This window comes from Oncorhynchus clarkii, chromosome 13 (genome assembly GCF_045791955.1).
Source record: "Oncorhynchus clarkii lewisi isolate Uvic-CL-2024 chromosome 13, UVic_Ocla_1.0, whole genome shotgun sequence".
NCBI lineage: Eukaryota > Metazoa > Chordata > Actinopteri > Salmoniformes > Salmonidae > Oncorhynchus > Oncorhynchus clarkii.
In genome coordinates this window covers 27,045,639-27,068,940 of record NC_092159.1, presented here as the reverse complement: position 1 = coordinate 27,068,940, position 23,302 = coordinate 27,045,639, and the positions used below count along the sequence as shown (strand labels likewise).

General features: G+C 42.7%; 1 protein-coding gene across 1 annotated transcript in view; it reads right to left on the bottom strand.

Moving 5' to 3' along the window:
• LOC139424732 (spectrin beta chain, non-erythrocytic 1-like) overlaps positions 1-23,302 on the bottom strand; it is an 83,860-nt gene that overhangs the window by 43,187 nt on the left and 17,371 nt on the right. The window contains exons 3-14 of the mRNA XM_071176840.1: positions 20,804-20,955; positions 14,099-14,272; positions 12,718-12,812; positions 12,337-12,417; positions 11,790-11,905; positions 9,756-9,868; positions 9,369-9,556; positions 8,664-8,781; positions 7,944-8,102; positions 4,659-4,961; positions 2,720-2,873; positions 1,585-2,455 (exon numbers count right to left, since the gene is read on the bottom strand). Coding sequence (XP_071032941.1) covers positions 1,585-2,455; positions 2,720-2,873; positions 4,659-4,961; positions 7,944-8,102; positions 8,664-8,781; positions 9,369-9,556; positions 9,756-9,868; positions 11,790-11,905; positions 12,337-12,417; positions 12,718-12,812; positions 14,099-14,272; positions 20,804-20,955 — 2,524 coding nt within the window. The remainder of the gene's footprint in view (positions 1-1,584; positions 2,456-2,719; positions 2,874-4,658; positions 4,962-7,943; positions 8,103-8,663; positions 8,782-9,368; positions 9,557-9,755; positions 9,869-11,789; positions 11,906-12,336; positions 12,418-12,717; positions 12,813-14,098; positions 14,273-20,803; positions 20,956-23,302) is intronic.

Sequence of the window (23,302 nt, the reverse complement as noted above, 5' to 3'; positions counted from 1 at the left end):
GTTGAGGATTGGTAGGATGGTCAGTTTTACGAGGGTATGTTTGGCAGCATGAGTGAAGGATGCTTTGTTGCGAAATAGGAAGCCGATTCTAGATTTCATTTTGGATTGGAGATGTTTAATGTGGGTCTGAAAGGAGAGTTAACAGTCTAACCAGACACCCAGGTATTTGTAGTTGTCCACATATTCTAGGTCAGAACCGTCCAGAGTAGTGATGCTAGTCGGGGGGGAAGGTACGGTTAGCAATCGATTGAAGAGCATGCACTTAGTTTTACTAGCATTTAAGAGCAGTTGGAGGCCACGGAAGGAGAGTTGTATGGCATTGAAGCTCGTCTGGAGGTTAATTAACACAGTGTCCAAAGAAGGGCCAGAGGTATACAGAATGGTGTCATCTCAGTAGAGGTGGATCAGAGAATCACCCGCAGCAAGGGCGACATCATTGATGTATACAGAGAAGAGAGTCGGCCCAAGAATTGAACCCTGTGGCACCCCCATAGAGACTGGCAGAGGTCCGGACAACAGGCCCTCCGATTTGACACACTGAACTCTATCAGATAAGTAGTTGGTGAACCAGGCGATGCAATCTTTTGAGAAACCGAGGCTGTTGAGTCTGCCGATAAGAATGTGGTGATTGACAGAGTGGAAAGCCTTGGGCAGGTCGATGAATACAGCTGCACAGTAATGTCTCTTATCGATGGTGGTTATGATATCCTTTAGGACCTTGAGTGTGGCTGAGGTGCACCCATGACCAGCTCTGAAACCAGATTGCATAGCGGAGAAGGTACGGTGGGGATTCGAAATGGTCAGTAATCTGTTTGTTAACTTGGCTTTCGAAGACCTTAGAAAGGCAGGGTAGGATAGATATATGTCTGTAGCAGTTTGGGTCTAGAGTGTCTCCCCCAGCATTCCAATCTTTGGGAATCTCAGACGATACGAAAGAGAGGTTGAAGTGTTATTTATATTTACAATTACCTTCTTCAAATGGATGACTCATTTACTTAGCTGTTATCAATAGCTCTTATCAAGTTGTAAATTACATTGCATGGAGAATGGTGTTATTTTTATAGGAAAAAAATTCAGTAGATGCTTTTTCCACTTGGAACAAATAGGTTCGCTAGACCTTATTAGGAAATGAAGTCAAGGTCAGAATATGACACATGTGTAGACTCACCTCTGCCACACTAACTTATCCAAAATAAATAGCAGATGAATAGCATGCTATTCTCATTCTTAAGTTCAAGGTCAGAATACACATTTAGAGAAAAGTGCATTAAAAAAGGAATTACGTTCCATGTTCACACACTTAACTTGGGTCGGGAATCGGACCTTTAATGTTTTGCAAATGGCCAGAGTTACGTTTCTTCTGTTACAGTGTTTTGAAAATCGACAACATTGTTCCCAAAAAATTGCTTGCATGTGTGTTATTTCACGTCTTCAAATAGTAAAAATAAAGAAAAATGACATTTGACTGGAACTGTATGTCAAGTATTTGAGTGGCACACTAAGATAAATCAGGCCTAAAAGGTGGAGGCGCTAGGGGTCAACTATGACTTCAGCATGCATTTATATATGTATGGATTCTCTCACCTGTGCTGTATGACCTCTAGGTCTTCCAGCTTCTCTGGGATCTCCATACTGTTGAGCCACTGCTCCTTCTCATCGATCCACATCTCGCAGGCGTCCGCCTCGCTGAACATCTTGTAGAGGGCCAGGGCGTCCTGCAGTGCCTGCTTTCTAAACCGGGTCAGCTCGGCCACCTCCTTGTAACGCTCCTCTATGCCTGCCAAACGGCCCTTGACCTGTTCCGACTGGACCTGCGCCTCAGGCAAGGCGCCCGCCTGCTCATGGAGCGCATCTATCACCGGCCGATAGCTGGCCACCTCGGCGGCGGCGTCCTTGTGTTTGCGCACCAGGGCCTGTGTGGAGAACTCGTCATGGCCCACCTCGCCACTGGACACGATGCGTAGGGCATCCAGGGTCCAGGCGTCGGCGTCATCTGCATCCACCTGGAACTGGTGCTGGGCATACGCTTCCTCCAGATGGGCCTTCCTCACGGCCGCCAGCTCCTCCAACGCTGCCCACTGCGCCCGCAGGTTGGTGATGCGTTCACGGATCTTGGCAGCGCCGAAGTGGCCGCCGTCGGCCATGGCCTGGCCCTCAGTAATGGTGTGCTGCAGGTGACCTGCACGGCCACTCATCTCGTCCTCCAGGGTGCGGTGCTGGCTTAGCAGGCGCACAGTGCCCGTCAGGTCCTTGCCGCTCTCGTCCGACGACAGGATCTGCTCCTTCTCATGGATCCAGCCCTCCTCCTCGGCCATCTCCCAGAAGAACTTCCAGAGGCGGTGAGACTCCTCCAGGCGGGCCCGTCGCTCGGCAGCCAGCTGGGTCAGTTCCTGATAGCAGAACTCCATGTGTGCCACGCGGTCGCGTATTACCTGAGGGTCACAGGGCTTGTAAGCTGTAGAGGAGACAGAACAGAGGCCTAGTTAGCATCTTGCAGGACCCACAGATTTACATTGTACTGTATATGTTATGACCATTCCGTTGCCTATTCCTTTAATGTTTATTTTTCCATTTGCTTGTATAGATCTTGCAAAATGTATGCTATACAACTGAACCGAAAAATTGTGTGTTGACATATATTATCATCATCAGTTAATAATACAAACAATATGATTCACAATTAGAATAATAGCAGTCGGAATGTTTAGGTCATTCTCACCATCGCCATCGATGGCAAACTTCTGAGCATTGTTGTTGACAGCTTTGACTCGGTCGGCCTGGATGCCGATGTCAGCCTCCACCAGGGCATGTTTCTGCAAGAGATCCTCCACTCCGAGCAGATGCTTCCCATAGTCCTGGGACAGTAGCATCATCTGTGTGGTAGAGACAAAGGCATGACATACAGGCATGTGTGTTAGCAACATACAGGCACCTTCAATTACACTGGCCTTAGTTCGTCAGTTGCCAATATGAATCGTTTACTTTTTGTGCACTTTGAAACGCAATATGGAGTATTTATTTCAAGGTGAGGAGAGGAAACTTTTTGAAACTTTTATAAATTAGATGAAATGTAAAAATCAATCCAAATCAACCACTACTGTAAGGTTTTGTATTTTTTTTCTTAGTCAACCTTGTGTTCTGTTTCGTTGTTTTCTTGAACGTAGCCCTGTCTTTCATTTTTGTTAATGATTTCACCTGGTCTCATCAGCTCCTTATTTAGATCAGTTCATTCTGTTTGTGCCTTTGTGAGGTATTGTTCGTTTTGACTCTACTAAGCCTTTTCCTAGCTCGTTTGTGAGAACCAGTTATAGCCTTCAGTCCTAGTTTTGATTCACCTGCCTGTTTGCCTACCTGTGTATGACCATTGCCTACCTGTGTATGACCATTGCCTGCCTGTGTATGACCATTGCCTGCCTGTGTATGACCATTGCCTGCCTGTGTATGACCATTGCCTGCCTGTGTATGACCATTGCCTGCCTGTGACCACGTTTACTGCTTTCTGTGAAGGTGAAATAAACACCTGTCGCGCTCTGCGTGTGAATCTACACCTTTTTCTCCCTGAGTATTCATTACAACTGCCATCAACTCCCTTGTGACTCCTGTAAACCTAAGAGGATTCGATAGGTGGAAGCGATATGCGAGAATTCCACCCAGCCAATCAGAAAGGCAAGATGATGCAGTGCTTACAGTGCCAACCCAATCCTCTTGTATCTACAGGAGTGCCTAGGACGAGGTTCAGGTGTGCAGATTTGGAATTATTCAGCATTGGACTGACATACGCCAATTAGTTTCACCATTGATACTGGTTAAAATGATTATTTAGAAGAGGGATGGGACATTAGGGTAATATTATTTGACACCCCCTACCCGAAATTTCACGCAAGATTAATACATTGTTTGACTTGAAATGACCCGTTTCCAATACATTGTTCACGTGTTAGTGAATTTTTATTTATTTAACCTTTATTTAACTAGGCAAGTCAGTTAAGAACAAAATCTTATTTACAATGACGGCCTACGAAAATACCTCCTGCGGGGGCGGGGTCTAGGATTAAAAATAAAAAAATTACAAATATAGGACAAAACACACATCACGACAAGAGACAACATGACAACAACATAGCAGCACATAGCATAACACATAGCAGCACAGCAGCAACATTTTATACCTTTATTTAACTAGGCAAGTCAGTTAAGAACAAATTCTTATTTTCAATGACAGCCTAGGAACTGCCTGTTCAGGGGCTGAACGACAGATTTGTACCTTGTCAGCTCGGGGGTTTGAACTTGCAACCTTCCGGTTGACTAGTCCAACGCTCTAACCACTAGGCTACCCTGCCGCCCATGACAACAACATGGTAGCAGCACAAAACATAGTTTCAAACATTATTGGGCACAGACAATAGCAGAAAGGGCAAGAAGGTAGAGACAACAATACATCACGCAAACAAGCCACAACTATCAGTAGTGTCCATGATTTAGTCTTTGAATGAAGAGGTTGAAGAGTAAGAGTGAAAGCAGGGTAGATGAGGTAGAATGCATTTTGAACAATTCAATTTGTGTTACAATAAAAAATTAAATGTGCAATTATACATTTGGTCTTTCCAACACAGTTTTAACAGATACATTTTCAGAAGCGTCCTCTCTCCCTCTCTTACCTTCATCTCGTCCATCCAGTCCATGATGTAAAGCATCTCCTGGAAGACCCTCTGCAGACCCAAGTTCATCTCCAGGCGCTGGCGCCTCGACTTCAGAAGCTCCAGCAGGTACTCCCACAGCCGGATCACATTGTCCTTGCGTGCTGCGATTCGTTTGATGTCGTGGTATTTCTCTGCCTCCAGCTCCTTAGCGACGGACACCACGGCCTGCACACGCTCCTCGTAAGCTGTAATATCAGTCTCGATGGCCTCATGCTTCTTGGTGGCCGCGTCCACCGCTGGAAGGTCAAAGCCAAAGTTGTCCTGCGAGATAGAAGTGATGGGAATGGATAGATAGATTAAAGATTATTACATTAAAATACAATAAAATACAGTATATCCTAACAGTATTATATTGTATGGTTGGCAACATACTGGCATACAAGGAATAAATACTCTCTATTTCTGCAAAGTTATCGTCTTTACAATTTGACAATGACATATAAAATACTATGCTTCCTTTAAAGGGGAAATCCGCAGTTGCTTTTTTTGGATTTATACATTGATGTACCCATTGATTCTTGAGGAATATAACTTAGAAATGCCTCATGAGGGGCCTCTCGAGTGGTGCAGTGGTCTGCGTCACTACAGATCTGGGTTCGATACCGGGCTGTGTCGCAGCCGGCCGCGACTGGGAGACTCATGAGGTGTCGCACAATTGGCCCACTCCTGTGGCGGCCCAGGCGCATGCACAATGTTTCCTCCGACACATTGGTGCAGCTGGCTTCCGGGTTAAGCAAGCATTGTGTCAAGAAGCAGTGCGGCTTGGCGGGGACTTGTTTCGGGGAGGACACACATCTCTCAACCTTCACCTCTTCCGAGTCCGTACGGGAGACAAGAGTGTAACTACCAATTGGATATCACAAAAAGGGGGAGAGAAAAAAACTATAAACAAAACAATTTTATGCCTCGTGACATTATTTCAACTGTCACACCCCATCTGAACCCCAAATATAAGCTTGTTTTGCTCCAATGTTTGTAAACATTGTAAATGTAAACAAACACTGTATAGCCTCACTAGGGGGCAGTATTTTCATTTTGGGAAAAATAACGTTCCCAAAGTAAATGGGATATTTTGTCAGGACAAGATGCTAGAATATGCATATAATTGACAGCTTAGGATAGAAAACACTAAAGTTTCCAAAACTGTAAAAATATTGTCTGTGAGTATAACAGAACTGATATTGCAGGCGAAAGCCTGAGAAAAATCCAATCCGGAAGTGACTCATGTTTTGAATGCTCTGCGTTCCGATGCGTCTCTATTGAGCAGTGAATGGGCTATCAACCAGATTACTTTTTCTACTATTCCCCAAGGTGTCTACAGCATTGTGACGTAGTTTCATGCCTTTATGTTGAAGATTAAGCGTAAGCGGCTACATTGCGCAAGTGGTCACCTGATGGCTCTCAGAGTGATTCTTGCGTAAAATAGGAGGTAGCCATTTTTCCTCTCGCCCCTACTGAAAAACCAATTGTCCCGGTGGATATATTATCGAATAGATATTTGAAAAACACCTTGAGGATTGAATATAAACAACGTTTGCGATGTTTCTGTCAATATTATGGAGCTAATTTGGAATCTTTTTCGGCGTTGTCATGACCGCAATTTCCGGTCGATTTCTCAGCCAAATGTGAAGAACAAATGGAGCTATTTCGCCTACAAAAATAATATTTTTGGAAAAAAGGAACATTTGCTATCTAACTGGGAGTCTCGTGAGTGAAAACATCCGAAGCTCATCAAAGCTAAACGATTTAATTTGATTGCTTTTCTGATTTTGGTGACCAATTTACCTGCTGCTAGCTGGACATAATGCTATGCTATCGATAAACTTACACAAATGCTTGTCTTGCTTTGGCTGTAAAGCATATTTCAAAAATCTGAGATGACAGGGTGATTAACAAAAGGCTAAGCTGTGTTTCAATATATTTCACTTGTGATTTTCATGAATAGGAATATTTTCTAGTAATATTTATGTCCGTTGCGTTATGCTAATTAGTGTCAGATGATGACTACGATCCCGTTCACGGGATGAGAGTTACAAGTAGTTAAGGATCCACCCCTTTTTAAAAATGTTCCCCTAAAATGACATACCCAAATCTAACTGCCTGTAGCTCAGTCCCTAAAGCAAGGATATGCATATTCTTGGTACCATTTGAAAGGAAACACACAAGTTTGTGGAAATGTGAAAGGAATGTAGGAGAATTTAACACAATAGATCTGGTTAAAGATAAAAACCAACCGTTCTTTTGTTCTTTTTTTGTACCATCATCTTTGAAATGTAAGAGAAAGGCCATAATGTATTATTCCAGCCCAGGTGCAATTTCGATGTTGACCAGTAGATGGCAGCAGTGTATTTGCAAAGTTTTAGACTGATCCAATGAACCATTGCATTTCTGTTCAAAATTTTGTATCAAGACTGCCCAAATGTGCCTAATTTATTTATTAATAACGTTTCATGTTCAGAATTGTGCACTCTCCTCAAATAATAGCATGGTATTATTTTACTGTAATAGCTACTGTAAATTGGACAGTGGAGTTAGATTAACAAGAATGTAAGCTTTCTGCCAATATCAGATATGTCTATGTCCTGAGAAATGTTCTTGTTACTTACAACCTCATGCTAATCGCATTAGCCTACGTTAGCTCAAGCGTCCCGTGGAAGGGACACCACCAATCCCGAAGAAGATTTATTAACGATCATTTGTGATAACATGGATGGTCAAGCCTCGCATCCAATAGCTCTGTCTATGAATTTGAGAGTGGTAAAATTTTCCCGGCCCATCCCTCAGGTTATTGCCAAAACAGAGGCGGGGTGTCCGCTTTGTTATTGTTTCAACTGCAGATTGGCCCTGATTTCAGTTTGACAAAAGTAGGAAAGCAAATGAGATGTACCGTTTACATCTGCAGCACTTAATCTTAATGTGCACAGAGATGCTGCCATACCAGTGTATTACACTGAATCTGTGTGTCCACCAAGTGGTGCAAAACTGTGAGAAAACAATGGCTGAGACATTTGTATTGACAATGATGTGGTAAAGTACTGTATTTTGTGTAAATAGGAGGTAGTGTGTCACAATAGTTTTTTATAATTATTCTTTGTACGAGTGTGTGTGTGTCTATGGCTGTGCGACAAGCCATTGGATTTCACTTAGCCAGTTGTCCCTCATGGCTACTTTGGGTGTTTGTGTGAGTATGTGCAAACATATGCATGCGTTTTCTTCTATTTGTGCGCACGCGTTTGTTTTTACCTGTGAGACGAGGCGCTGGTTCTCACTCAACCAGGTCTCCCTCATGGCAGCCTTGCGGTCAAAGCGGCGAGCCAGCTGCTCCAGTTTCTCCTGTCGAATCAGCTCTGTCCTCAGAGACAGCTCCCGCTCATGCTCCGCCTTCTCCAGTCTCTCCCAGGTCTACCATAGACAAAAGTCAAACACGCAATATTAACTCCGGTATGTCATATGGACAAGACAGACCAACATGAACATCGGACGTTATTTTTCTGTTCATTTCTAGACTATTCCACATGTTGAATTGCCACCATTTCCCACCAGTCTGTCTTGTACCTTACACATACACACTATGCCAATGGTGGATTAAACTCTTTCATAATCTCACAGTTTTATGTCCGGATGCAAAATGTATGAGTTGGCTGAATAACTCCCATTGTAATAATTATACCATAGTAAAACGCCTACTTACTAATAATAATACTACCACACACCAAAGAAAGACTACCAAACACTCTGACACAGACAAACAGGAGAGAGAGATAATGAAACATCAAGTCTTTCACTAAGACAAAACATTGGTCAAGGCTTAGGGTAACTTTGACCCTAGACCCTGATCTTGAGTCAGTTTAGCATTTTCTCCACTAATGGTAAAAGTTAGGATTGGGGGAAGGGAAACTGATCCTTAATCTGTACCTAGGGAAACGTCACCCTAAAGCGTTCGTCAGAGACTACAGGCATCACCTTGTTAATGTCAGAGATGAGTTTGCCCTCCCTGGGCATGTAGACTTTCTGATTGTTAGCCCTCATCTTGCTCTGGATGGTAAACAGAAGCACCTCCAGGTTGCCCTTCTCAGTAAACCTGATCGATAAAAAGGTAAGTGGTTTTGGGGGAGTGATATTTTGACAGCGCATAAAAGGGCTAATGTCTAAACACATCATATTACTTCCAAGTTTGCAGGGTCGCACTTATTTCAAAGCGTTTTTGGAATGCAACTTATTTCTGCATCGTTACATACTAAACATGCATACCTTATCGCTTCAATTCATGGACATAGCAGAACTAAAATTTTGAAGGAAATTCCACTACAAGCAGGAGAGAGCCGTGCACCCAGAATGTTGTGCCATTCATTAACATTAGGACTTGACATTTTTTGCTTTAGGTAGTGACATGAGTTTTTCATAAAAACATTGGTTCAGAAGTTTGGAACAAAGAATTTGTGATGTTCTGGGAATGTCACAGAAACAGTAACCAAAAAAGGGGTCAAGGAATGGCAAGGTAACTGGACAATGTTATACATTGAGTAAATATTGTAGACATTTACAAATATTCTTAAGATGGTCTTAAAGCTGAAGATTGCCCATCTTGTCGGATCTCCATAAGTGCATAGGGGTTGCATTGGGGTATAGGGGATCATTTGGGATTGGGTGCTGGCGGGGGTTACTCACTTAGGGGGTTTCTCAACCGTGCGATATGTGTTGAAGGCTTGAAGCTGCTGCTGCACCCCGTTTAAAGAGTTGGCAAACTTGCGATTGTTGAGGATGATGATGGTCTGCTCGATCCACTCCAGCAGGTCTGAGGCCAGAGACTCGTACTTCTCAATCATCTTCTCTGTCTCAATGGCATTGTCCAGTACCTAGCGGAACAAAGAGTATTTGTTTTCTTTCTTTTAGTTTGGCCTTGCTGAAGTGCCAGATTGACAGTTTTTATACTATTTGAATCCAAATCTGAAAAGCTCTTACTCTTCCCCGAACTACTGAGGCAACTTGTTGACAACAACCCAACAAACAAACATGAAATTTGAGACAATAAATTGAGAATAAACGCCGAGTCACCTTCCCAATACGTTTCCCCTCGACTTTCAGGGCCTTCATTTTGGAGAAGTAGTGGTAGTATGTCACCACGTATGTGATGACAGACTTCTCATCGGGGTGGTCCACACTGATATCTGTGAAGCAAAAATGACATTTCTGATTGGTTAATACAATTTGTAGGTTATAGTGACAATGATTTGGAACATGGCAAAAGTATTAAAAGAAGATCTCCTTTTGTATTTCATTATTTTGTATGACAGGGCAGTGGGAAGGTAAAGCAGGTGGAAAGTGGCAGACATGGCTCAAATCCCCATCGCCAGGGGGGTATATGTAGTCTGGAGTATGCAGCACTATCACTGGACCAGAATCTGTCCCCTGGAGTATTTTAAACATTCCAGTTAAGTTTTTTCCTATTTTATTACGTTTATTTGGATAACAAAAACATAAGTAACAGTACAGTCGTAGCCAAATGTTTTGCGAACGACACAAATATTAATTTCCACAAAATTTGCTGCCTCAGTGTCTTTAGATATTTTTGTCAGATGTTACTATGGAATACTGAAGTATAATTACAAGCATTTCATAAGTGGCAAAGGCTTTGATTAACAATTACATTTAGTTGATGCAAAAAGTCAATATTTGGTCTTTTTCAAGACCTCTGCAATCCACCCTGGCATGCTGTCAATTAACTTCTGGGCCACATCCTGACCGATGGCAGCAGATTCTTGCATAATCAATGCTTGGAGTTTGTCAGAATTTGTGGGGTTTTGTTTGTCCACCCGCCTCTTGAGGATTGACCACAAGTTCTCAATGGGATTAAGATCTGGGGAGTTTCCTGGCCATGGACCCTTATCAATTTTGCCTTATGGCAAGGTACTCCATCATACTGGAAAAGGCATTGTTCGTCACCAAACTGTTCCTGGATGTTTGGGAGAAGTTGCTCTCAGAGGATGTGTTGGTACTAATATTTATTCATGTCTGTGTTCTTAGGCAAAATTGTGAGTGAGCCCACTCCCTTGGCTGAGAAGCAACCCCACAAATGAATGGTCTCAAGATGCTTTACTGTTGGCATGACACAGGACTGATGGTAGCGCTCACCTTGTCTTCTTCGGACAAGCCTTTTTCCGGATGCCCCAAACAATCGGAAATGGGATTCATCAGAGAAAATTACTTTACCCCAGTCCTCAGCAGTCCAATCCCTGTACCTTTTGCAGAATATCAGTCTGTCCATGATGTTTTTCCTGGAGAGAAGTGGCTTCTTTGCTGCTCTTCTTGACACCAGGCCATCCTCCAAAAGTCTTCGCCTCACTGTGCGTGCAGATGCACTCACACCTGCCTGCAGCCATACCTGGGCAAGCTCTGTACTGGTGGTGCCCCGACCCCTCAACTGAATCAACATTAGGAGACGTCCTGGCGCTTGCTGGACTTTCTTGGGCGCCCTGAAGCCTTCTTCACAACAATTGAACCGCTCTCCTTGAAGTTCTTGATGATCCGATAAGTGGTTGATTTAGGTGCAATCTTACTGGCAGCAATATCCTTGCATGTGAAGCCCTTTTTGTGCAAAGCAATGATGATGGCACGTGTTTCCTTGAAGATAACCATGGTTGACAGAGGAAGAACAATGATTCCAAGCACCACCCTCCTTTTGAAGCTTCCAGTCTGTTATTCGAACTCAATCAGCATGACAGAGTGATCTCCAGCCTTGTCCTCGTCAACACTCACACCTGTGTTAACGAGAGAATCACTGACATGTTGTCAGCTGGTCCTTTTGTGGCATGGCTGAAATGCAGTGGAAATGTTTTTGGGGGGATTCAGTTCATTTGCATGGCAAAGAGGGACTTTGCAATTCATCTGATCAGTCTTCATAACATTCTGGAGTATATGCAAATTGCCATCATACAAACTGAGGCAGCAGACTTTGTGAAAATTCATATTTGTGTCATTCTCAAAACTTTTGACCACGACTGTACACTGAGAAATTATGCGTTGCACCAGATTTAGCTATTTTCTATATGCACTCCTCTACTACATAGAAGAGCATAGTTCAGAACTCACCCTCTGGGTCCAGGAGCTTGGTAAGCCCCAGATGCTGCTCAGCCAAATTGAAGGCATTCTGCAGGTTGTGGTTGGCATTAGACTTTTTCAGCTTGTCAAAGTCAATCAGGTCTGGCCTTTACACGAGACAAAGCATCATACAACAGCACCAGTCACACAGTATACCACCAAATAATCACAAGGTAAATACCCAGATGTAATTTACCTGTTGAAATGTTAGTTATGTTCCAATATCTCAAAGATTCAACACAATTATACCAACTGACGTACAGTAATGCATCAATAAATCCCAAAGACACCAAAAAGTAGTTATTTGAACATTACTCTATTGTAAATAAGAAAATAAATCATCAGAAATGAGGGGGGCTGGAGGTGGGATAAAAAATATATATATATATATATTTGGTCATTACAGACTGTGACATAAATCACAAAGGATAATTGGTCTGAATTACATGAGAAAAATTATCTGAAATATGTTAGTAGCGTTGTAAAATGTGACCCACAAGGACATGAAGGATAGTTGATCCAAACAGACTCTTGTTACCTGTGCTTATGGATGAGGGCATTGAATGCCATGCCGTCTCGCCAACTGGTGCTGAAGTTGTGAATGTTCACGTTTGGATAGCTATAAAGAACAAAACAGAGAACAACAGATATGACTATGTGTTCAATGTTCAAATTCATTCCCTAAGCAATTTCTATATAATTCAAGATGTGGATCTTCTTCTGGAATTTCTTTACTGACTTGTTCTGAAAGTAAATGAAAAAGTCACAATGGTGTTGCTGTCTAAATAAATGTATATCTTAAGGAGCATTGTTTAAGTCAAGTGGTGGAACTGAGAGCGGTAATGTAGATGACCCAAGTCGAAGTATTTCAAATCTCGAAGAAACGTGTCTGAAAGCAAGGTGACAGTCAATCACTCACCCAGCAGTCTTCATCTGGCACCAGAGGAGCAGGGCATCCTTGGCTGATCTCTTCTCCTTGTTGTCTCCATCAGTCTCAACGCTAATGTCCTGGATCTGTCACACAGACAATGATACAACAGCACCTGTGAACAGTCTCAAATCAAAAAATTTATTTGGCACATGCGCTGACTATAAGAGCTGTAGACTTTACTGTAAAATGCCTATTTACGAGCCCTTTTCCAACAATGCAGTTAAAAAGGTAAGAAAATGTGATTAAAAAAAGTAAATAATAGTAATACATTAAAATAACAATTACACGGCTATATACAAGGAGTACTGGCACCGAGTCAATGTGCTGGGGATACAAGGTAGTTGAGGGGATTGAGTTAATATGTAAATGTGGGTAGGGGTAAAAGTGACGAGGCGATCAGGGTAGATAATAAACAGAGCAGTGGTAGCGTGTGGGAAGAGTGGGAAACAGTGTGAATGTGTGTGAGTGTATGTAGTGTGTGTATGTGTATGTTGAGAGTGTCAGTGTAGTATGTGTGAGTGTGTGTGTGGGTAGAGTCCAGTGAATGTGCAAGAGAGTCAGTGCAAGAGAGTCAGTGCAACAAACAAAAAAAGGGAGTCAATGCAAATAGTCCGGGTAGCCATTTCAGCAGTCTGATGGCTTGGGGATAGAAGCTGTTCAGGAGCCTTTTTGGTCCCAGACTTGGCACTCCGGTAGCACTTTCCGGAGAGAACAGTCTATGACTTGGATGACTGGAGTCTTTGACTTCCTCTGACACTGCCTGGTATATTGGTCCTGGGCTTTACGCACTACCCGCTGTAGCGCCTTGCGGTCTGATGCCAAGCAGTTGCCATGCCAAGTGGTGTGCTCTCATACATTGCCTACATATCTTATTCGTGGCATAACATAATCTTTATGTAAATAATTGACTGTGTAATATGCGTGCTGAGGACAAGTTAGTATTAGATCACTGTTATAAAGGATGAGGCCTTACAGTAAATAAGCTTTCGACACTCTGTTGGAATGAAATCAGCATACTGGCCAACTCTCCTCATGGAGAGCAACTGGGTTTGTTGCTCACATACCAATAATAACATACCTGATTCAGATAATCGAGACCCTGCTGTACACAGGGGGTCTCCAGGATAATAATAGAACACTGGCTAAGTGAGAGTTCAGACAAATTGATGCATAAAAAACACAGCAATTCAATGGTTTTCAACAGGAGCAGTGCTTTGGGGGAGGCCCTCGGGTTTAGTTGCGCTGTCCGTTATATATGTTGCAAAGACTTATCCATCACCCAATTGAAAACCTAGAACAGCATTTCTAGCAAATAATTTCTCCCCACCAGACATACGTTTCATGCGTTTTGGATTGAAGACTCTCTTACCTGGAACCTGAGAATGATGGTCCAGATGAGGCCCAGGGTGAGGCGGTGGTTGCCGTCAACGATGTCATGCGAGCCCATGTTTTCCAGGTGGACCCTCTGCTCCTTGAGGAACTGCAGGGCCTTGTCCACATTCTCCAGGCAGTGGATACGCATCCGTCCCCTGGTGGGCTTAGGCTGGGGAGACAGGACAGGACACCTGAACACGTCAGCTACAAGAGATTTATACGTTATTATTTACATTTTTAGTCATTTATCAGACACTCTTATCCAGAGCAACTTACAATCAGTTGAGAGTGGCTGTAGGTTAAAAAAATAAGTTGGTGACACTTTATTTCTTGTTATAAGCATGTACAGTATGAGCCCTTACACTGTCTAACTATAAGGCTTCCCCAAAAAATTATAGGATTATACATGCCCATGGCATCATAATGCATTATACTTGTTGGCCTAAAGTTAAAGGGATAGTTCACCCATATTACAGAAAATTACACATTGCTTTCCAGTCTATGGACAAGGTATGACAGCCAGCCATGCTTTGGTTTAGTTTTCCTGTCACCGTTTTAGCATTTGTGGCATAAATTCCATACAAGTCATGGTACCGATATTAGCATTTTTCGCACATCAAGTCCAAATCATCCAAAAGTATCTGAAATTGATTGTGAGGATAATATCAGTCCCATGACTTGAATGGGATTTGTGCCACAAATTCTAACACGTTAGCATGTGGAAACAGTGCCAGTGAAACTAAACCAAAGCATGGACTGCTGTCATACACTTTTTTTACATTTTACAGATGCTCTTATCCAGAGCGACTTCATACTTTTAAATATTTTTTTTCATACTGGTCCCTCATAGGAATCTAACCCACCACCCTGGTGCTGCAAGCAGCATGCTCTATCAACCAGCTCTACCAACATAGTTACACAGAACTTGTCCATACCTTTTCTATAGACTGCTTACAGGGTAAGGAAACCAATATGTCATTTAGTAATTTGGGTGAACTATCCTTTTAAGTTTGAAATGATATTGCCATGCCATTAGAAAGCGTGTTCATACTGACATGTAGTTCTGTTTTTGTTTGTACATTACATGACCAAACGTATGTGGACACTTGCTCGTCGAACATCTCATTCCAAAATCATTGGCATTAATATGGAGTTGGTCCCCACTTTGCTGCTATAACAGCCTCCACTCTTTTGGGAAGGCTTTCCACTAGATGTTGGAACATTGCTCCGGGGACTTGCTTCCATTCAGCCACAAGAGTATTAGTGAGGTCGGGGCACTGATGTTGGGCGATTAGGCCTGGCTCATTGAAGTCATGACTCTGTGCAGACCAGTCAAGTTCTTCCACACTGATCTCAACAAACCATTTCTGTATGGATCTCGCTTTGTGCACGGGTGCATTGTCATGCTGAAACATGAAAGGGCCTTCCCCAAACTGTTGCCACAAAGTTGGAAGCACAGAATCATAGAGAATGTCATTGTATGCTGTAGCGTTAAGATTTCCCTTCAGTGGAACTAAGGGGCCTTGCCTGAACCATGAAAAACAGCCCCTGACCACTCCTCCACAAAACTTTACATTTGGCACTATGCATTGGAGCAGATAGCGTTCTCCTGGCATCCACCAAATCCAGATTAGTCCGTCGGGCTGCCAGATGGTGAAGAGTGATTCATCACTCCAGAGAACGCATTTCCACTGCTCCAGAGTCCAATGTCGGTGAGCTTTACACCACTTCAACCGATGCTTGGCATTGCGCATGGTGATCTTAGGCTTGTGTGCGGCTGCTCGGCCATGGAAACCCATTTCTATAAGCTTCCGACAAACAGTTAGTGTGCTGACATTGCTTTCAGAGGCAGTTTGGTACTCGTTAGTGAGTTTTGCAATGGAAAACATACGATTTTTACACCCTATGCACTCGCCAGTCCCATTCTATGAGCTTGTGTAGCCTATCACTTCTCGGCTGAGCCGTTGTTGCTCCTAGACATTTCCACTTCACAATAACAGCACTTACAGTTGACCGGGGCAGCTGTAGCAGGGCAGAAATTTGATAAACTGACTTGTTGGAAAGGTGGCATCCTATGACGGTGCCACGTTGAAAGTCACTGAGCTCTTCAGTAAGGCCATTTTACTACCAATGTTGTCTATGGAGACAACATATTTATATTTTATACACCTGTCAGCAACGGGTGTGGCTGAAATAGCCAAATCGTCTCATTTGAAGGGGTGTACACTATAGAGTATATCCAAAAGTATCACACTTTTACAATTGCCTGGTAGTCTACATGAAATCAAAAGTGCAATCATGGTTGCAAATTCAACCTGACCAACAAAAAAAAGTCCTAAAAGTGCAAACTTAAAGCTATTTTCAAGCTCACCTCAAATACATTCAAGTTTAAGTATATGACATGGGTTTTATATACACAACATGCCACTTCTTCACCCTCCTAAAAGCAGAGGATGCAGCTGACCATTTTAATCTGATGAAAGTGAATGAGTAACCAGGCAATAAAGCAGCCCTCTGCCCTCTGATGTGCGTGGAGACTTTACTCTGAGGTGTGGTTTTGGAGGAGCAGAAGAGGGGGGGGGGGGGGGGGGGGAACTAGGCCTTTGTGCAGGCAGGGGGAAGTCAACCCTATTCAATCAAAACCGCTATCTGGGTATGACATTTAAATTGGAAGCAGGCACGTTTGGATTGAAGTACTCAGCAAAACGGACTCAATAGTGTAAAACAAAAACATAACTGCTTATTTCATTTAAAATACAGCACTGTACATGCCTAGTTTTTCCACTGTGTTGAAAGAAGAAAATGTATCCCCGAAAACGGATGATGGTTTGGATTGAAGAATTTAAAAAATGTACTTACTGTATCTTAACACCATTTGATTGACACCCAAGTGAGAGTGAATAACAATACAATGAACAATACACTGCTGACCTCTAAGGCATGTGTGTGTGTGTGTGTCTCTGTGTGTGTGTCTCTGTGTGTGTGTGTACATGTTCGCCTGAGTGTGCTGTGTGGTGGCGCAGCTCTTTGAGATGCAGATGTATACTCTGTAGGAGCCAGGAGTGCAGCGCCAGCTGAGTAACAATGACATAAGCACTTTTCTACCAGACCATGAGATCATGTGGCGGCAGGGTAGCCTAGTGGTTAGAGCGTTGGACTAGTAACCGAAAGGTTGCAAGTTCGAATCCCTGAGCTGACAAGGTACAAATCTGTCGTTCTGCCCCTGAACAGGTTCCTAGACCGTCATCGAAAATAAGAATTTGTTCTTAACTGACTTGCCTAGTGAAATATTTTTTTTAATAAAATGTAAAGGAAGCCTCATTCCTACAGTCTCTACAGGCTCACTTTCCTTAATCATTGCTGAAAGATGACGTACAAAATGTGGGGAGACCATGGCTTGCATTTTATATGCAAATCATGTACGTACACACACAGCCGGGTATTCTACATTTTAGCAGACGTTCTTATCCAGAGCAACTAGGGATAAGTGTCGTGCTCAAGGGCACATGAACAGATTGTTCACCGAGTTGGCTCAGGGATTCGAACCAGTGACCTTTCATTTACAGGTCCAATGCTCTTAACCGCTGGTAAGCACATTCTGTATGTATAGATTCTTGAATTATGTCATAAAAAAAAGTGCTAGGTAGTGACAAAAAATATTCAGGGCTGATGAGAGGTGACGTACTGGTAAAAACATAGGTGGGTAAACTCCGATAGCTGTAAATAAAGTAGTAGTCCCTATATTTTTAATACATTTTCCCGCAGTAAGTGGGTAAATGCTCGCACAAAATAAAAAAAGGTCTGTAAATGACATTTAGGTGTATTTATCCTCCACTACACCACTACTTCTCAGTGCTTATTAATACATGACTTGAGTACGATCTATTTACTGGTTTCCATGATACCTGAAGAGACACATAATAGGGTCAGAAGAACACTGGTATGGGGCCTATGCAAGTCGAATCATCCTCCTATGTGTTGCACAATATCCTGGTAACCTAATCTGTTACCAGACCTGGGTTCAAATAGTATTTACAATATTTCAAATACCTGGAGTTTTTTTACTTGAGCCTGCCTGCAGTGCCAGATGGGCAGGGTTTGCAGTTTTGGGACTATCCCATTGTTAACATTGCGCCAGGAAAGGTCAGTCAAGCGCAGCTTAAGTATTTGAACAATTCCAAATACTATTTGGTCCCATGCCTCTACCTGGCAAATAGCTGTTACCTGCTGTGCCTAAACTCAAATCGAGTTACACATTGACCAGGAAAGTGACAAATTAAACCCGACACAAGGCATGCCCAGAGGAAGTAATCCATGTCTTGTAGTCCTTTATCACAATAGGAAATGCAAAAATAGGAGTTGGGGATTACAATAGCCAAGTACCGTAATACAATACAAAAGGGAAAGCCCTTTGAGTTTTGAGCATCAACTGCTGTTCGTAATTGCACACATGTATTACCCCAAAAGCCACATGGCATAAAGCCCACAAAGTCAACTCTGGACCTCAAAGCCAGTTTCACTGTCACACCCTGATCTGTTTTACATGTCCTTGTTATCGTCTCCACCTCCTCCAGGTGTCGCTTGTTATCCCCAGTGTATTTATCCCCGTGTTTCCTGTCTCTCGGTGCCAGTTTGTCTTGTATGTTCCAAGTCAACCAGCCTTTCTCCCGTACTCCTGCCTTTGCTATTCTCATTTTTCTCATCCTCCCTGTTTTGACCCTTGCCTGTTCTGGACTCTGTACCCGCCTGCCTGACCATTATGCCTGCCTTGACCTTGAGCCTGTCTGCCACTCTGTACCTCCTGGACTCTGGTTTTGACCTTTTGCCTGTCCACGACCATTCTCTTGCCTACTCCCTTTTTGGATTATTAAATATCGTAAACTCCAACCATCCGCATCTGGGTCTCGTGTCATGATATCCACTACATTTTTTTCATTGTTCAGGGCCTGGGACTGATTTAGACCAGGGACTGATTTAGACCAGGGACACAAGGTGTGTACAATAAATTCAGGTAGAACAGAAAACCAGCAGGCTCCGGACCTCATAGGGTAAGAGTTGCGTGCCCCTGCAATAGAGTATCCTTGGTAGATTACATTATGGGTTGTGCCTTGTTGGGTATTTTCTAATAGAGTGAGATATCTTATCGGGCGCCTTGTACACGATAACAAGTCTGGACAGCGGACTCTTTAATGATATATGGCTCTGACCGTGTGGAAATCTTTTCCCGACATCAGCAACAACAAACAATCCCAGACAGCCCACCTGCTTCAATATCTGCACTTTATTAATATGCACTGAATCTTCAAAACAGACTGACCAGGTGAATTCAGATGAAAGCTATGATCCCTTATTGATGTCACTTGTTAAATCCAACTTAATTCAGTGTAGGTGAAGGGGAGGAGACGGGTAAAATAAAGATTTTTAAGTACTGAGACATGAATTGCGTATGTGAGCCATTCAGACGTTGAATGGGAAAGACAAAATATTTAAGTGCCTTTGAACGGTCTATGGTAGTAGGTGCATCAGTTTGAGTGTGATAAGAACTGCAACACTGCTTGTTTTTTTTTTCACAATGAACTGTTTAGTGTGTATCAAGAATGGTCCACCACCCATGGGACATCCAGCCCCCCACCAGGATGCCCAGCACCAGAACATTACAGGCATTTCCGGCAGATAGCGGGTTGACTGGCATGTCGGACCCCATGAACACTGGGTACTGCGGGTCGCTACAGTACTGTATGCATCATGGGTCTTTCCACCAATGTAACTTAGTTCCAAAAAACATTGGATTTCACCAAATGTTAACATTCTATCATAAAGAGCACGTTCAACTTCATAAACACGTTTTCCCATGTCAAGAGGTTAAATGAAAAAAAATCACTATAGTAGGTGCCAAAAATGTAACAGGGTTGGCGATTTCATCTTAAATCAGTCAGAAATCCCATTGTGACAGGGGGAATGGAAGCTTGTGGTGTGCAACAGGGAGTGGTAATTGAATGCAAACTTCACAAAAAAAATGGAATTGTTAAAACCTTTCCAGCCTGTCTATCTATGGGAAACAGGGTTGACGTGTTAGGGTCAACCCGCTCAGTTTTCCACCACAAAACACCAGAAAATTGCAAAAGAGTAGAACCCAACTGACAAGCTTTTACACTGATTTGGCTATTAGATGTTCAATGTTTCTTTAGGAGAAAAAAAAAATGTCACCTCATTAAAATGAGTGTTCAGTTCACGTAGCAGGGCTGACCTTAAAACGAGGGACAGATGTAAATGAATCAGTAATCACAAGAAATAAATCATCTTCAGAAATGACAAACTTAGGCATTACAATGATGGTGAAACTTGGAGAAATCTTCCTAGAATTACACAGGGTTGACGGAGGGACATGTCAAAATGCTGAATTTTGGCACTTTAGTATGTCTTTATTCATATTAATTGAAGTATTCAGTTCTCCGTGTGGTCTATATTAAAAGGGCACTTCATTTAATATAACACGCTTTTAAAATATAGATGCAATATAGATGCAAAACTGCTACTTAAAATATCAAATGGATGCAAAAGGCACTCTTTTCATGGAACGCCCCTCAAGTATCTCAGAGTAGAAGTTCTGATCTAGGATCCTCCCTGCCCATGTAATCTTATTCATTGTGATCTAAAAGGCTAAACTGATCCATATAAGCCCAGGTAGCACGGTACTCACCAGTCTCTCCCCAGACAGCACCTCCAGCAGTTTGATGAGCATGCGTCCATCACTCAGGTCCCTGTACAGGTCCGTGATGCGGCAGGACACCCGGGAGAGGTGAGAGTTCACCCATTTGGTGAAGGTCTTCTTCTGCACCGCTTCGCGCTCATCTGGAGAGAAAAGAAGACAGGGAATAAAATTAAGAAGGAAGAAATAAAGAGAAGCTATGTCAAAGTGATATGTCATTAAATTAACTGGGATATGAAACAAGTGAATTCCTGATAACGGATAAGCAGAGTTGGGGTAAAAAAACAACATTTTAGCAGACATGCTTATCAAGAGAGACTTACAGGAGCAGTTAGGGTTAAGTGCGTTGCTCAAGGGCACATCGGCAGATTTTTTACATAGTCGGCTCAGGGTTTTGAACCAGTGACCTTGTGGTTACTGGCCCAACACTCTTAACTGCTAGGCTACCTGCTGCCCTATGTTTGCCAAATTAGCAGTGTTGGGGAGTAGTGAACTACGTGTAGTTCAACTAGTAATTAAACTACATTTTGCCGTAGCTAACTACTGGAACAACACACTACTTTTTGGCAAAAAGAGAAGAAAATATGGATGGAATACACAGTATTTTATCATTTGTGGGGCATCAGACGTTCCTAAATCTCACTCGAAATATTGTTTTTGTCTTTAAGAGTGATCTGTTTTGCAATTTGTAATCTATGACATTTAAGATATAGATATTACAATTTTCCCAATGTAGCTTTGATGTAGTGAACTACTTTGTCAAAGTAGCTTTAGTTAAGGCTATGGAAGATAATAATGCTGGAACAAGACACTAGTTAACAGCTCACACTGTCCCTATACAGCCTGGTCTTTTAATTTCAAGTCTGAAATACTAATACTTGAAATACTTAAAGTCTGAAGTAATAATAGAGTAGTGATCTAACTAATCAACTACTGTAATCATCCCCTGATGAACTGAATAAGGTGTTTTAGTGCTGGGCTAAAGCATATTTAAAATGTGTACTCCCTGGGTCCCCAAGGCTAGATTGAAAATGTCAATAAGATTGTAAGACTGCCATTCAGATGTAACACTTTTTACATAAACAAAATAAATACTGCGTTGCTAAGTATTGCGGCAAATGATGGAACCCATGTGTTGTTATATACAGTAACAGTAATGATACTCATTGTATAATATGAGAGGTTTTGGTCATTGTGTGGTGATTGGCCCGCTTTGCCACATACAACTCATCATCCTTTCATGATCCGGATATTAAAACAACTAGACTGGATTGGGACTGGTGGCCTTGCCTCTTCAGACCTATTGCAGAATGTCTTACGGCTTCCTCTCCTGGTCTCTCCATCTCCACTGAGATGAAGGAAATGGACAGGTGAACGCAAACGCTTGATAGGCGGTCGGCCATATTGTTTGCCATCTGTTCTGGGTTCTCAGGACAGTGTGCATGAAAGTGAGGAGACAAGGGGAGAAAGCCACTGCAGACTAATGAGGTATATCCATAGCATTAAAATGTTGTTGTTTTTTTTAAAGTGAAAGTGGGAATCCTGTTTATGTTCGGGGCCCTTGACAGGGACAACGCCCCACCCTCTGGCTCAGAGTTCATATCCATGGACACAAGGCGGGTTTATTTATAATCCTCCCCAATTCTCCTGTTATTGCATTCCTTATCCCTGCAAAGACGTAAGCATGCGATTTGATTGTTTGTTTGCCACATGACGGAATGAGAGCGATGACCTTGCCGCACGCAGGGCTGGCTGCACCTTGCAATGAACTCCAAGGCCCTCTTGACTTTTTTTGTTATGAGTGATTTGACGTTTGACGATCTTGCCGAAAGAATAACAATTGTAGAAGGTCGAACCTATTCCTCACATCCCCCCCATTCCTGCAACACAAAACATTATATCAATTTATGAAATAAAAGGTATCATTTCACTATAAACACTATTGATTTGGAATCGACCGCTCAGTTAATACTGAACCCTGACCACAATTGTACTGTGTATGACTTCACTAACTAGACTCAGAGCCTGCTGCCCTACCCCTCGGGGGTACAACCAGCTATCATCACAGTCAATGCTGAGGAGAGGACGGCTCATAATAACGGCTGGAAAGGAGTGAATGGAATGGCATAAACACATGGAAACCATGTGTTTGATCTATTTCATAAAATTCCACTTATTCTGCTCCAGCCATTACCACAAGCCCATCCTTCCCAATTAAGGTGCCACCAACCTCCTATGCATCCAAACCCATTTCTGTGGCATTAGTGCAACATGGTAACATCACCACAAGTGTTACATAGAGGTACATGCTAGTGGGGATTTTTTAAAGGAGTCTTCTGTGAGACAGGAGGACAAGACAGAGCTGGACAGAACAACAGTGTTCCTCTCCTCCACCACTGCCCTAGCTCAACTCCGGGGAGGGCTAGCTAGAGGAATGTTGCACTAGCATCTGGTCTTATCGTTAGGTAAACACACAGCTCCCTGTACTAT